We start from the raw sequence: 16,293 nt of genomic DNA on the forward strand, positions 1-16,293 counted from the left end.
AGACCACTCTTAAGGTTGCTAAGCCTCTCAACATCTAACTACACCAAATCACAAGAAGAGTGAACTTTCTTTTTTTTTTCATCGGCAAACGGATAACAATGCCAGCCATTGGAATTTGGATGACCCCATAGTATGGTCCAAAACCTGGTCCATTGACACCCCTAGTTTTCCATTGCTAATGTAATGAATAATGACCCCATAGCCATAGGATAGCATTCTTCCCTCCCTAGTTTGTCCAAGTGTATTTGTGGCAAAAAATTTAAGGCACTCAATCACTTCCATGCAAGAATTAAAAAAGTTATGATAGCCACTTTGTCCTCGATCGGAAGGATCTCCTTGCTCAATTCAAAGACTAGTTTCCTCTTCAAAATTCAAATGAGCAAAGCCTAGTATAGGAGGGTACACCCAAGAAACAAGAGCACAAGTAGAGAGGATGAAATTAATTGTAACTTGTGAGAAGAAGAAACAGATCGATCATAGTGTGTAGGAGGGTACCCTGTGAAACGTGTGGTAAGACGGGCTGTGAGCAACATGAAGTGCCAAACCATAGCTATAATAAAGGAATAAACAACCATAGAAATTGTTGGAAATGTAATTTCAGAAAACAGGTGAAACTTCAAGCTGTATCTAATTAAGGATATACTACTATGTTTAGAATGTTATTTTCCTCCATTTAGGGGATTGACTTAGTTTTAGGCGATAGGCAAATTCGCTTTCATCAGGATATAATTGAGCCCAACTGAGACTGAAAAGTTGCAAACAGTAAAATTGAAGAATCTCTAAAAAAAACTTTAATTTTACAAGATAAAATCAATTAAATTTGTTCTGTAACGTGAACATGTGCTTCTTAAGTTTCTCATAACTTGCACCTATTTTATATGAAAGTCTGAAATCTATTTGAAGAAGCTCTTTATATAATTGTAAATTCGAATTAAATGATTGTCACATTGATCACATCTGACCATTGAATAAAACTTAAAACGTAAGAAGTCATGATTTTAGCCCCTAAAAAATGTCCTATGGAATATTTGTGAATTCGACTAAATTCCATTGCGGGAAAGATGCAACCAAAACCACGGCTAGAATTGCATTTCCGAATTCCAACTGTGCACCAGAAATCTCATGTGAATTAGCACCTAGATCCGTTCATGGGTCGGCTTGCCTGATGGCCCGGCTCGGTCCCCAGATGGGCTTGGAAATGTTTTTAAGCATGCAGGGTTGACCTCAAGCCCAAAACTCCAAGCCCGATTAATTTTTAAGCCGGGCTTGGGATTTGTCAAAAAAAAGCCCGGCCCGGCCCGAATTTTATTATAATATAAAATATATAAGTATTTTTATTTATTTTGTAAACCCTAAGTCCCTAATCGAGTTAATTAGCCTTTCCATCCCTGTCTCTCGTCAGTCTTCATCGTATTCTCATCCTCACAGTTCTCAAGTTAGCAACCACCGGCACCAACGATCTCTAACGGCAGCAAGTCGGCAACAAGAGAGCAGTGGTAGGCGGTAGGCCTGCAGCCATTCTTTTTGGCCTTCTCCAGCGAATAACAGCGGCAGCCAACAATCTCAGGTAGTCGCAAACAGGTCCTCTCTCTGTATTCAAGCTTCGAGCTTTTTATGAAGGCCGGGCTGAGGCCCAAGTCGTAGGTTTGCTGATAGGCTTGGGCTCGGACTCGGGCATATGTTTGACTCGTAACATAAATTTGCACGTTTATTTATGAAATTCACAAAATATATAGTTTCCCTGCATGAGACAATATTCAAAAGAGAAAAGGCAAAAGATTAAACCAAAAATTTAGTAAAAAATCTCAAATTAAAAACCATCTCTCTATCCGATGAAATTAAAAAATTTAAAATACAAGAGGACGTACATGACTTGGGCATTCCGGTGATGATGCCCCACACAAAGAATGAACCATTAATCCAAACTGGCGTGCATAATTGTCTAACAATTCTTGAAGATCCTCTATGTTCAAGGGGAAGATGTGGATCACCAACCATATAAATAAATACATCATTTGATTAATGTCAGATAATCCTGCCAATTAGACGGAGTCAATATGGAAGGGCGAGTCTGCACTCCAAGATTTGAAACCAAGAAAAGTTAGAGGCCCGAGGAGTTATCCCTGAGTAGATACTCCGACACTCAAGTTAGTCGAGGAAGGTGGGCGGTCGGGCCAAGCAATTAAAGAACGGTGCTAGCCCGAGTAGAGTAATGGAATGGAAATCAAGAGTCAAATCCCTTACTTTGAGCGAAATGTACCTTTTTATGCCCAAAGATCCGTGTCTTGGTCGGATGAGGCTTCTAGGGATGTGGGATGAGGTTAATCGTCGAGATCTTCGGGATAAGACCTGATCCCAAGCAGAGTCCTCATCCATACGATGTTCTCTTGTGTGGGTCATGCTTATCCACACGACGTGGCGCTGACGTGGCCAAGGAGATAAAATGGGTTGCAGAGGTTAGGGGTGAGCATTCGGTTTATTTGGTTAAAAACCGAACCGAATAACCTGAAATTTTAAAAACTGAATTAATAAAATAAAAACCAAAATTGAAATCAAAATTTAGAAAAATCGAAATAACTAAAACCGAAATTTTCAGTTCAGTTTTTGGTTATTTTGGTTAAAACCGAATTTTAATAATATATATTATATTATATATTATGAAATCAAATTTCAGTATATTATATATTAATATATAAATATATAATATATTATATATTGCATATAATAATAAAAATTTCGATTAATTCGATTAACCGAAATTCTAATTCAAAAAACCAAAATTGAAAAAGCCAAAAACGAAAAACCAAACCAATTTAATCAAAAACCAGAAAAGCCAAACCGAAAAAGAAAAAACCGAAACCAAAATTTTCAGTTCAGTTATTCGATTTTAACCTAATAATACTCACCCATAGCAGAGGTGATGCGACACTAACGTAACTTAGGAGCTAAGATGGCCATATAAACAATATATGGCGTATAAGACCAGCTCAACCAAAACCCGAACAGCAATGTTTGTGTTGGACCCTTCACAAATAACCATTAATCCATGCTTTCCTCGTTTCTCTCGTTACTCAAACCTATTGTTTGTCATGGTCAGACAAATTCACCAAGGAATCTCCTTTAATTTAAACTGCACTGACTCATCCCCAATTGCATACTTCAAACATGGCTCGGGGGCTCGGCCATGCATCATTACTCTTTTACTCTCCTTAGACCCCACAACACATCGAAGCTTAAGCCTTTAGCATAGAGCCATCGACAAGTTTCCCTCTCCAATCTCCAATCATAATACCAAATAAACATAGTTAGATTGGTGCCCCACAGGCGCACCACATGTAACATCTCACCGTGGATTGGGAATATCCCTGTATTTGTTGATTTTTCTGTGAGGCACATGTGTGGTGCATTCTGTGGCTACCCGGTCTACCGGATGGAGCCTTCAGAATAGGTACAGGAAATGAGTTCGGATTTCCTGCACTTGGTTACATGTGTACTGGGGGCTGGGGTGCACTCCCAATTAAATTGAAACACGTCAGAATTTACATGGCATCTCACATGTGTAAGTCATTTAAACGGACCATTTGCATCACTTTTTTTTTTTTCATATTAAAAAGTAAACGAAAGTGTAAAATAGACACTTTGACCGCTGCTAAGTTCGTGAGACGGTAAAGACTAAAGAGGAAAAATACAGAACACTGTTACAGACCAAACCCTTTCGAAGGGTGGATGCCATTAACAAACAATTGCAGGGGAAAAATTCTGGTGTTGTAATGTTTCTATTAAACTGCTCGCATAGCTCCATATTAAACTTGAGTCAAGGTTCAGTGTCTTTTATTCGGCAAATGAGAACAGAAGCAACAAACCGGTAAATCTTACTGTTTTGATGACTTTAGTGTATGCTATATCCAATTGATTGAGGTAAAGATTCAGAAGTCTTGAAGTTGAGATAAGTTCAAGAGCAGAATTAATAAATGTTAATCACCCTATAAAAAGGAAGCCATTACCGAATCCAATTCAAAATGAGGTGTAGGTGTTTCGAAAAAAGTAGAGTACTCAAGTGAAGAAGAAATGATGGGCACCTGAAACAATTACTTGCAAATGACTTCCTCCCTTATTTAGTCAGCAATCGTTTGTTAATGCACCAGGTTAGAGGCGACTTGGTTTGCAACAGTTTTCTTTGTACTCATCAGTCAAGATTTCATGTGCTTCACAAATTTTTTGAGAGTTTTCTATAGCAACGTCTTCACCTGTGGAAGTCGGCATTTATGGAGTTCTAGATTTGTGCCCATCGACAATAAACTTTTCTAATTTCTTCATCCCATGTTTCAGGAGATATGTGAAGTAGAGCATATAGCTCTTTATTTGGACTTCCGATTTTTTCTTCTTTCATTCTATGTTAAACAAAGAAAAGGATATTAGGGTTTTACAGACGAGATTAAATTTTGAAATGGAATATAGTCTTGCCGATAAAGTTTTCACTTTTCCTTTTATTTTTTTAAGTATTAAAAAGCAAAACTAACAGATTTAAACTGATTGTTTAAATGACTCGTATATCTGAGTTAGAGTTTTATACAAATTCTGGCGTGTCCCAATTTGATTGGGAGTGCACCCCTGCATAAAGGATACCGAGTGCAGGAAATCCTAACTCACAGGAAATGAGGCTATTGGTTTCACAATACTTGTTAAGGATTTGTCGGTTGTGCATGCAGAAGGCCAAACTGTCAAAGCTGCATCAGTAGCCCAGGCCGGATGGAGAGCAGTAATCGAAGGGTTAAAGGCAGCAAGCAGGCTTAAAATCTGATCAGCTTTAGTTTTTTGTGATTTAGCGAATGCGGTACGAGCTATACAAGAAAAAGGCGATGTAGAATGGAACCAGCTGTTACATCATCTCAGAGATCAACTTCGAAATATTTTGCTTGATTTTGATAGTATATGTATAAATATAACAAATCCTAGTAGAAAGTAGCAGCAACAATCCTATATGTAATGCTTCTGTTATATCCTAATGAAGTTACAGCTTTTTGGAAAAAAAAAATGGAGAAGTATGGATTTGTCCAGTGCAGATTTCTGAATTATATTACAGAGTTATAAACATTCAAGAGGACCACAGTTCACATTCTATGCATCAACGCCTGCCAGTGAATTAGCATCAATTCTGAGCTGACACCTACCGGATAGTACTTTGAACTTACGAATTCTAACCCTGAGATGATCAGTCGTTCTTTCAAAAAAAATCCACTGCAAATTACCAGCTAATAAAACACATTCTAACCCTCTACTAATATGATCTTATACCCCACTTCATATATGTAATAAGTCTTACTGTTATCGTGGGTCTCAATCTGATGGTAAAATGTATGGTGTTAGATCAAGTTGTTAAGTGGGTTGGAACGTGTTTATCGGCAGAAAATCTCAACTCCTCAGATATGGATGCACGAGGGGAAAGGCTGCCCAATCCAGTACGTGAAAAATGAAGGCCCAGTCCTGATAGACCACCGCCTTTGTCATCTTCCTGGCGAATTGCTGTACACCTGCAACTCTGATGTATGTTTGGTAATTAAAAGAAGGGAAATTTCCCTCTAGGTACTTTGTATTTTAGGCCTAGTGTCAATTAGTATCCGAACTTTAAAACGTTATAATTACCCGAACTTTTATTTTAGGACAATCTAGTACTTAATGGATTGTCAGTTATGTATATCACATGACTTAATGTGGGATTTAAGACTTTTAAAAATATTAAAATTACCCTTGGATACTGTTCATCATCTTCTTTCTCAAAAATATAAAAAAGAGGCAAACAACTGCTTCAAACTCTAACAAACCTCCAACCTCCAAGCACCGGACAACAAACATTTTCCATTGAGTTCTCTAATCCAACGTGCCAACATGCCAAGAACATCCAAGCACAACCCTAGTTTTAGCACGTTGATCAGGCATGTCGGACTGATTGAAGGTGAAGGATTTGTCCCGGAAAGTCCACTTCCACCTCCAAAAGGTGGTGTAAGACCACCACCACTGCTACCTCATGAAGGAGGGTTAGGGTTACCAGTGTAAGGCGGGTACATGGATTACAGAAACATCCATCTGCTATACATCAGTGGAAATTAACACATTGAACAGAATGAAGAAAATAATACGCCCAAGTGTCCTTTCGAAAGCTTGAGCCCACTGTTCTAAATGCCGAGGCTAAAATAAAAAGTAACAACACTGTTTTGTCTTCTCTGCAACTGCTATAGCTCTTTTCTCCACCACCTGATCTGCTTTCCCAATCACACGCTCCACCATTTTCATTTCTTTTAAGAAGGATATCCATATGCTTCATTTAAACTAGAGTTTCGTCTCTGTGACAAAGCAATCTCTGAAAAACTGTCAAGTGCCTTAACCGAAGACCCCAACTGATCTCCTTCTTTTTGCACTGCAGCTCTTATCTTTCTTGAAACTTCACTCGCCTTCGTTTTCATCTTCTTCCCTTTTTCTCCCTCACCCATCACCAACTTAATTACTCTTTCCACCTCCCCACTCATGACCCTACCGTCTGGTCCCCTTGCCAATTCCACACGCTCGGCAACCCATTTATTAAGGGCTCTCTGTTCAATCCAATGTTTCAATTGTTTAACAATATTACGGCTAATTCTTCTCTTGTTTCGTGGCCATATGATACCATTATTAGCATTGGCCAGGCAAATTGAGCAACGAACAGGCTACGTCATCACCACCGCCACCACTCCCAAGAACGTCGTTTACCTCCGATCGACCATCTCCTCCTCCTCCACCACCACTTCTACAACCATTCGTGTTGCCGAGCTGCCCTTTTGCAGAACCGACCATGGTCTACCACCCAACACCGAAAACACGGAAGCCTTGCCAAACCGTCACATGATAACCCTCTTCCGTGCCTCACAAACCCTTGAGCCTTCCTTCCACAACCTTGTCTCCACCATCATCCAGCAAGACGGCCAGCCTCCATTGTGCATCATCGCCGACGTCTTCCTTGGATGGTCAGTTAATATTAACAAGCGCGTCGATCATTCCATGTCGTTTTTACCACCTGTGGAGGCTACGACACGGCCGCATTCTTCTCTTTGTAGTTGAACCTCCCACACCGCCACACGAACTCCGATGAATTCACCGTACCGGGCTTTCCTGAAACTGTGAAACATACTGTTTCCATCGCTCATAGCTTCATCCAAAACTGAGATCTACCGATCAAATGGCTTCTTGTGTAACACAGCCGAGGAGATGAAGTCATTTGTGTTGGAAATATTGAGAAAATTCCAGTGCATTTTGCAGTATCCCAAAGAATAACAACAAAACAAAAAGATAATGGTGAGTGAGAAGAAGCAAGTTGAAGGACATTTTTATCTTTTTTCTTCATGCCACTTAACACGCCGGTATTAAATCATCGCAAAAATAAAAATTGGGGTATTAAATTGGCACTCAACCTGAGCCTAAAGTACAAGGAATTCACTTTCGCTCATTCAAGGACGGACGAAAGCATCCGTCCCAAGATTTTTATTGGGCCAGCTGGATCTATTAATCCACGTCAGAATTGTTTGTCCCAATGCGTTTAAATGAGAAACGATTGGTTACGGCGTTTGTCTAACGACGTCAGGTTAGATCCAATTTGAATAACTCCAATTATTTTCAACTTTTACAGCTTATATCTATTTGGGTTTGAGTTATTTCCCAAAATCAAAAGGCAGAGAGAAGAGGGAGGCCGAACTTACTCCTCCCCATCACCATTGCAAAGCACATGAAAAGCACAACCATTTCCATAATATGAACCGGTTAGCTTTTATTTTTTTTTTGGTTTTATTTTTTATTATCTTTTTTTTTTCATTATGGTTTTTGTTATGCCAATAAACCTTTTCATTTCTGCCAATAACCCCTTTGTCTAAGTTAGCTTTAAGCCTTTAAACAAAAAATCTTCTTTGTTCTGCCGATAACTTCATCAATGACCAGGTTTAATCTTTAACATGAATTGTTCTCTGCCGATAACTTCATCTATAACTTATAGAAAACAACTTTGTTTTTAATGCATGAAACTTTTTGTTTGTATCTCACCAATATATAAAGAAAAAGACAAGGGTAATATTTGGCTTGTTAACCTTATGTTAATGTGTTTCTTTCACATGTAGGGAGTTGTTAACGTATTAGATCTAAAACCATATTTCATCTTTCCTTTTTTTTTTTGCTTGATATTACATTGTTTTCAGAATGGTGAGATAGAGTTATTGGCGCAACAGAAATCAGAATGAAAAAATAGACAATAAAAAAATAAAACACAAAAATAAAAGCTAACCGGTTCGTATTACGGAAATGGTTGTGCTTCCTTTCTTGTTCTCTACATTAATGGTGAGACAAAGGAGATATTGGCGTAATAGAAACCAGTTCGTATTACGATAATGGTTGTGCTTTTCATATGCTCTGCAATGGTGATTGGGAGGAGTAAAGTCGGTGTCCCTCTTCTCTTTGCTTTTTAATTTTGAAAACAAAAAAAAAAACCTCAAACCCTAATAGATGCAAGCCGTAAAAGTTGAAACACCACCATAACCAACAGTTCATTTCAATATTGGGACAAGCAACTCTGACGTGGATTAATAGATCCAGCTGGCCCAATAAAAATCTTGAGACGGATGCTTCGTCCGTCCTTGAATGAGCGAAAGTAAACTCAAGTACAAGATGCCCATCGGGTGTTGCCATTTAGGGGGCAATTTGGTTATAAAATTTGTAGTTATGCATATGTGGATAATGGAAAATAAAACATGGGATTCCCTTTTTCTTTTTTAGTTGTCTTACTGTATATCTTTTTTTAGGGGAATAATCACTGCCAGTATAATATCACATTCAACAGCTCTTTTAATTCATCCAGCCACCAACTGGGCTTACTGTATAGTAGGATCTGTCTTTTGCTAATTTCATATCTCACTTGTGATTGCTGCAACCATTTTACTTATTGTAACAAAATAAACTAGAAGGTGATCTATCATCCAGAAAACTCTTCTTTTATTTATTTATTGTTACTAGTGAGAATACAAATTAACAATAATCGTCCCGAGTGTTGTTCAGAAAGCCGTCTGTGAGCTTAGCACACTTGAAACCTTTGAAGAATACCATTACAATCAACCGGTAGTAACAGATGAGCAGTAGTATATTCATGTTTCAGATCAGAGGAAACGAAATTAACAGAATTTTGAACAAATCTAAAGATTGAAGATTGAACCCTGGAATGAAGGGGATAAAAAGTAATCAAGTTTTAAACTTTTTAATATGCTACGCTTATTGTTATTCATCGATCCTTTTCTACCTGTGCAATTATTATTGTTTTTGGCACTAATCTGATAAATCAAGGTGACAAGCAACACATGTTAATGGAATCTTCAGTCAGAATCGTACAAAACAAATTGCATATGTTATTCAAAGTTGAAACATTAGGTGTGGCTCAGAGACCAACTGTGGGTTACATCATTCTTACATCAAACTTCCAAGATTACATCTTACATCTCCATTTCATCATTCTCTCCTCTTCCGATGATTGTTTTGCACCGATTGTGACCCAAAAATCCTAACTAAAATTCCCTATTTTGCTTTACTTGAAACAAAGCACAAATCTTCGTAAAAGGAGACTTCTTTACGCCAACATAAATGGAAGAAAATCCTAAGTTGTGGATTTTTAATTTATACAAACCATGTGCTAATGATCTATTCTTCTACGGTCGACGGTGTTTCCTCTGCAAAATCACAGCTTGTATTACGGTTAGTAAAATTTTAGAAATGAAAAAATAAATAAATAAATAAACAAACAAACAGAAAGGTTTGACCACATACCAGCAGCATTATTGTGATCATCAGCATCAGGGTGTTCCTTATGGTAGTTGTCCATGCAATTAAGGAGATACTTGAAAGTCTCGATCTCGCAGGGAATAGTGAGACCGCCCTTGTGTTCAAACCCAAACTCCTCCTCAACCTTCTCCAATAACACCTTGAAGACAGGGAGGGTGAGATAGGTGGTGGGGATGATGAACCTCCGAAGCTCTGGTCCGACATATACCGCCAGATAGCCTTTGGGAACGCCAAGCGGTGGTGACTCAGGGCAAGGGCTATGGCAACTCTCTTCATCGGAATCGCAGATTGTGTAATTTGTGACGTCAGGGGAGATGCCCCCTCGACTTTTATTGTCGGAGGGAGACCCACTGTTTCCCCTGTGGCTCAAGGTGATTGACTGCCATTTCTGGATTATTTCCTTCAATCGAACTATTTGTCTGATCCCGGTCACTTTGCCAGCCTCGTAGTCACTCATTGTGGTGATGAGAAGACACGAGACACGACAGAGAATCGGGGAACGTTACTTTATTTTATTGTCACAAATTCTGATAATAATAATAATACTGATTTACCCGAGGTTGAATTTCGACCGTCCTACTCCTGACTCCGCCTGTCTCATCACAACTTCTAAGGTTCCACCACAAATATTACCAAATTTATTAGTATCAACTATCAAATAATGTTGAACATCTAATCCTTCACCAAATAAGAGAAAATAATTTTGAACGTGTCTTCCCCTGTTATTATTATTTTTGTATGTAGGATTCCTACAGATTACGGACACTAATCAGAACGGGATCACAGAATATATATTTCATATGTTAGTTGGTGGGAACTGGTAAGAAAGATGGGCTACGACCACGAGAATAGATGGGTTCAGGCACAGTTAAAACTCAAAAGTAACAACCTAAAATCATAGATCAGTTTGAAATTTGAACATTCTGAAAAAGCCATTATTTTTGTAGAAGAGGAAGATACAATTAAAAGGAGCGAGGCCAGGCCACATCCCAACAATCAGAACGGACAATAGCTGTCAGATCAGCCCAAAATCTGGACCTTTCTTCAGACGTGAGATTTCCGGTTTTTGCCTAAAAAAAGCCATTCCGGAGGATCCAACCATTCATAGCTAAATAATTCTATGAATTCAATGATACAGGATTTCACCTAATTAGTCTTAATTACCACTAGTCGTCTACAGTTTTATTCGTAACATTGGGCTGGTTATAATCGCCATGTCAATTCCCACTATAGTCTATAGTCCGGTTCCGTTAGAGGATTGGGTCACTGGGACGAACACAACAATGGGGAAGAGGAATAGAAAAATAGCAAATAAAGAAAAACGATTGGGCAAATACTATAAGATTCAAGCACACGACAAGACTTGAAAGAAATGAAAGGGAAAGAGAGAAGAAAGGGAGAAAGAATAAATAAGATACAGAACTGATCAATGTATGAAACTCAAAGGAAGCAAAGATTAGAACCATATACCTGGTTAGGCAGTGGATGTGAGTCCATTAGTTACGACAGCGGTGAAACTCCATTAGAGAAGAGCTCCGGAGGTTGGTGGTGCAGGGGCGAGCTCTTGTGATTCCGAGATGGAGATACAAAGAGACGGAGGGGAGGGGAGAGAGAGAGAAATAAGGCAAAACAGATCTCATCAAACCAAAATTGGATATAATATGTTTTATACGATAAATCAGTACCGAAGAAATTCTCTCTTCTCGGCAATGCCGATGGATTCGGGGAGGAGAATTAATGCAAAACACGGTAGACGGTAGAGAGAAGAAGAAGAAGAAGAATATCTCCTCCAAAAAAGGGGGGAAATTGTAACAAGGATGCCACAGTTGGCAGGCAGGATGGGAAATAGGAAGGAATGAAGAGCGAGGGGAAAAGCCCAAAGTAAATAGCTTAAGCTCTGCTGCCCGCCCGTGTTTATGGCGAGAGATGGTGTCTAACACTAACATAAATCGAATGTCGCACTCATTTCGTTTCGTGGATCGTGGACTCGTGGTACGCGAAATCGGATCTGCTCCCCACTTGATGTTCTCAATGTACCTCCGGATTCGCTATTTTCTGATATTTCCGAATTCCGAGACTGGATCTGTTCCCAATAAAACACCCTTCCTGCATGATCAGATACGATGGGGCTCACGTCATAGAATAGACTGTGGATCCCAATTTCATGGTGAGATGTGTGAAGAAGGATTGGGAGCATATCACAACTCTGTTTCTATGGAGGCCATAACACAAATCTATATCTATACGGAATACATCACATAGTTGTGATTGTAATGAATAAATAAAGTGATTAATGAAGAATGTATGACGAGGATAGAAGATACCAATCCGACTGATGTTGCTCCTTCATAAATTTGTTTTTCCCCCCTCAAAGCAATTTATAAAGTAAAAAACCGTCGATTCCACTCGATTGCATGCATGTGCTGAGCATGAATGTATAAAAGCTTTTTTTACTTCATCGACAATCAGTTACCTTCTTTTTTTTTTTTTTTTACTTCTTATTACGAAATAAATAGAAGAAACGGTTGTGTTATTAAGGATTTATATAATACTAATATAAACACATTGAGTGGCTGAACAGGAGACAGATCAGAATCAGATAGATAGTGGGGAAAGAAAGAGTGAGATTGATAGAAGAAGTTAAATTTATAATGGTGGTCTGGACGTGACGCCAAGGCAAGATTTAAGGGAGAGGAGCGGGGTAGAGAGGTATAATTTGTTTAGCTGCTCTTTATTTTTTATTGATAAGGTATTCATTTAATATAATTGTATATTATATATTATATTTTATAATTGGTGCCTTGTCTTTGTTATAAGTTGTTGCAGCGTTTCATGGGAAAACATAGAGCACGGGAGTGACATTAATTTTTTTTTTTAAGAAAAAATTAATTTAATTTATAACATAAAAGCATGTATAGATTCTTATTCTTTAGGTGAAAGCATTGTTGGCATAAAAGCCTAAAACTGTGGACTGTGGGGGATATATGAAGCAACAGCTAAACTACCGGGCGTTTCAATTAAGCTTTTTAGAACTTGTTTTTTAATTAATAATAAAAACATAGGCATGATATCTTCAGATCTTTTATTTATTTATTTGTTATTTATTTATTTTTTAATTCTAAAACCGTAATCATTATTTGTCAACAAATGGCAGGCCTCCCCATAAACATGCAGACCAGCTGGGCCTGGGCTGGAACTGTTGGTGCGAGTGGAATGCCCAACACAGTTTCTTAACTATATATTACTTTGCTTGGTTTTATATATACTAAAAAAAATAATAGACAAAGAGACCTGTACTGATTAGGGGTGCAATTTGGGTGGGCTCGAGCCCGGGGCGCCAACTCGAGTTGCGACCCTAGCATTAAAGATTTGATTGTTAAAATGCCCATCTCTCTCTCTCTCTCTCTCTTCTATGTTTAAGCCAAGGTTTAAAACAAAATCCAAAGGTTTTAAATGTCGGAAAGAATGTTTTTTCAAAAATTTATTTATCATTATGAACTAATATAATATTAGCCATGGATAAAAGAATTATAAAAACTTTAGAAAAATATCAAAACAACCATCAGGTTTTGATGCTTGTTTAATTACTACATAAAGCCGAAATTTCCAATTTTACAGTGGTCTGGTCTCATATCAAAACAATCATCCCAAAATTTTAGCCCCATTTATTTTTTTTTTATTTTCGTCTCTCTCTCTCTCTCTCTCTCTCTCTCTAATAGTTTGTATTTTGCTTTTGTTAATTGTAGTTTAACTTTTACTTACAAAAAAAAAAACTAATCTCAGTTAGGATCACTGGTAGAAAAGCCATGCATATGCATAGTTGCATACATATACGAGGAACGAAATCACAAAAAAAAAAAAAAAAAAAACAAGCAAAGAAGCCCATAACCCTCGGCTATAGATCCAGCATTTGGACAGGTTACATGGAAGAAGTAGTTCAACAAGCATTCCCTGTGTAAAAGCAGAAGTATGTCGCCGTCTCCGATGAAGCAAGGTAGATATGCCTGGTGTCTTAGACGCTATTAAGAGGCAGAGACTATAGAACATGCATTTATCTATGACTTGTCCATATTCATGCTCATGGGTGGTGTGATTTGGTAGCTTGATGGGATTACGCTTGGATGCCTTGTGAAGGGCCCGCTGCAAAATAGCAATCGAGTGAAAGGATCAAGGATGTGGATATCTACCTATACTAGTATTACCAATGCTCATTCACAGACACACATTGAAGAATTAGGAAGCTCATATTGCTACAGCTAATACTGATGTCACACACCCTAGCTATAACAGCTTCTATACCTACCTTTTGGACAAGGCCTCCTCCTAACTCCTAAGTCCTAACTGGGTGAAAGTAAATAAATTTTGATCCATCTCATGACTTATTTACCTTCTGATGTGATTCGAAATCATTTTGGTGATTTGTTATTTTTCATAGCGTGTAAGCTTCCTAAAAGATTTGCAATTGAAACTGAAGCTCCGGCTATTAAATTTAGTTTGGAATTGCAGTTTTCAGAGATAGAGATGCTTTAGTTTAAACATTACATTACTTGAGCTATGTCGGAGAAGGAGAATCACAATCCTCCTTGCCAACTGCGTTAAACTTTAGCCGATTCTACTTTCGTATTTGCTCCTACATACATCACCAAACAAAGCGGCCCGCCCATTGTTTAGCACGCTATCAACCCCTTCCTGTATCTTCTTCTGTTTTTACTTGGCCCTCAACTCCAGCCTCTTTGGAGGCTTGTATTGCTGATGATTTATTCATGACTTCTTTAAGAAACAGAGAAAGAGAGAGACATCTATGACAGGCAAGGCAAAGAAACACGAAAAAACAGAAAAAAAAAAAAAAAAAAAACAAACATACAAACTGCTTACAGACGATCACAAAAAAAAAATCTATGACTTCTTAAGGCTCATTTTGAAAGGAGTACGGATGCAAATTTATAGGGTACAAAACCTTGAACTTTGTATTATTTTATATATATTTAAACTGTATATATATGTATTTGTACTCTTTCCAAACTGAGCTTAATGAATAAATTTCACCTCATCATGCTTAAATACACCCACACACAAAAAAAAAAAATAGAGAACAAGCAAATATATTTTTAGGAATCAAGGTGAACTTGGAAAAGAGAAATTAGTAATTTAGGAATTAAAAATATGTCAAAAGAAACCCTCAGCAGTGATTTGTGTAACGTGGTTTTTATCTTTTATAATTGAGAGATTTGGTAATGTGGTTGGTATTTGAAAGAAAAACACTCTAACACCCATCCACCCCACTGAACCAAAACAAGGGAGAAGTATATGAAACAAAGAGAGGGATCCCTCGCCTTCCATTATGCATAACCTCACCTGTAAATTAAATCTTATAATTTTTTGTAACTATACCCTGTATATTTAGGCTATGTTTGGTTTGAAGGAAAAGGTAGGTAATTCTATATAAAGTTTGCAAAAATTTTCTTACCTTTTCCTTGTTTTCCCTACTTTTTTTCCTTCAAACCAAATACAGTTTTAGAAAACTACTTATATATATATATATATTGTTCACCTTTCAAGTTAAGTCATACAGATGAATTGTAAAAGACCCAAATGTTTCATTAAATTTTCAAAATAGGTCATTTCTTATTCTTCTCTTCACGGTGGTATTTTCACAATAATAATGGAGGCCCACTTAAATAATAACAAAAAAGGCTTCAGGGACGGTGGTCCCGGTGAGGATGAGCAAAAGAAAATGACAATGTAATGAGCTAGCCTTTTCGTTCTTTTAGGTTTTTCTCTTCTAAAAATTAATCAAAATTGTTATCTCCCCATTTTCTCCACTTCTCTTCCATTTCCTTTTCGTTTTCATTTTCCCCCACTCTCCATTGCTACGATAATCAAATCATAAACCGTGCATTGTCCACTGTCGGAATAAACTCCACTTGCATTGAAGTGAGCCACTGTCACCAATTGCGTCTCCATTGTTACCATCAACCACCGAACACCTTCTCTTACTTCCTCCTCCCTCTTCATTTCTACCGCCGAACGGAGGTCACCCTCTACACCTCTTATTTGGCTGTATGAATCCAGGTTTTTATTTGAAAAATGAATTGCGTATTTTCAAAAAAAAAAAAAAAACTATCTAGTATATATACATCTTGAGTCTTGACCTACCTAAGCCATTATAAATTGATCCACATGGCTGCAAAGAAACCAAGAGAAGGAAAACAATAATATAGTAGTAGACACGCAGCGTGAGGCCGAAGTCTGACGTGTGCTACCTTTGAAGGAAACAAGGTCGTAAGTCGCAATTGACGGAAAGTCAGATGTTCCATCACCACTTAATCTGAAGCTATATTTCCAAAATCCAGATATCAAAAAGTTCAAAGATAGAGATCGACCACATGTTCACTACCATCGATCGAGGCGTCCGGATTGAAAAAGGGGGAGGGAGAATAAATATAGAGG

At 37.9% G+C, this 16,293-nt stretch overlaps 1 protein-coding gene across 2 annotated transcripts; it reads right to left on the bottom strand.

Moving 5' to 3' along the window:
- Positions 1–9,393: 9,393 nt before the first annotated feature.
- On the bottom strand, positions 9,394–12,051 carry LOC148842087 (uncharacterized). Of its 2 annotated transcripts, none has more exons than XM_088958240.1 (3): positions 11,314–12,051; positions 9,829–10,449; positions 9,394–9,731 (listed from the first exon to the last, which is right to left on the bottom strand). In XM_088958240.1, exons 2-3 carry the CDS (start codon positions 10,298–10,300, stop codon positions 9,703–9,705), a joined length of 501 nt encoding a protein of 166 aa, XP_088814366.1. In that variant the 5' UTR covers positions 10,301–10,449; positions 11,314–12,051; the 3' UTR covers positions 9,394–9,702. The 2 variants fall into 2 exon arrangements, with proteins under 2 accessions (XP_088814366.1, XP_088814365.1); XM_088958239.1 differs by having other exon boundaries at positions 9,829–10,452; positions 11,314–11,909.
- Positions 12,052–16,293: the final 4,242 nt, after the last annotated feature.

This window comes from Nelumbo lutea, chromosome 8 (assembly GCF_056320005.1).
Source record: "Nelumbo lutea isolate HS-2025 chromosome 8, American lotus-T2T, whole genome shotgun sequence".
Taxonomy (NCBI): Eukaryota; Viridiplantae; Streptophyta; class Magnoliopsida; order Proteales; family Nelumbonaceae; genus Nelumbo; species Nelumbo lutea.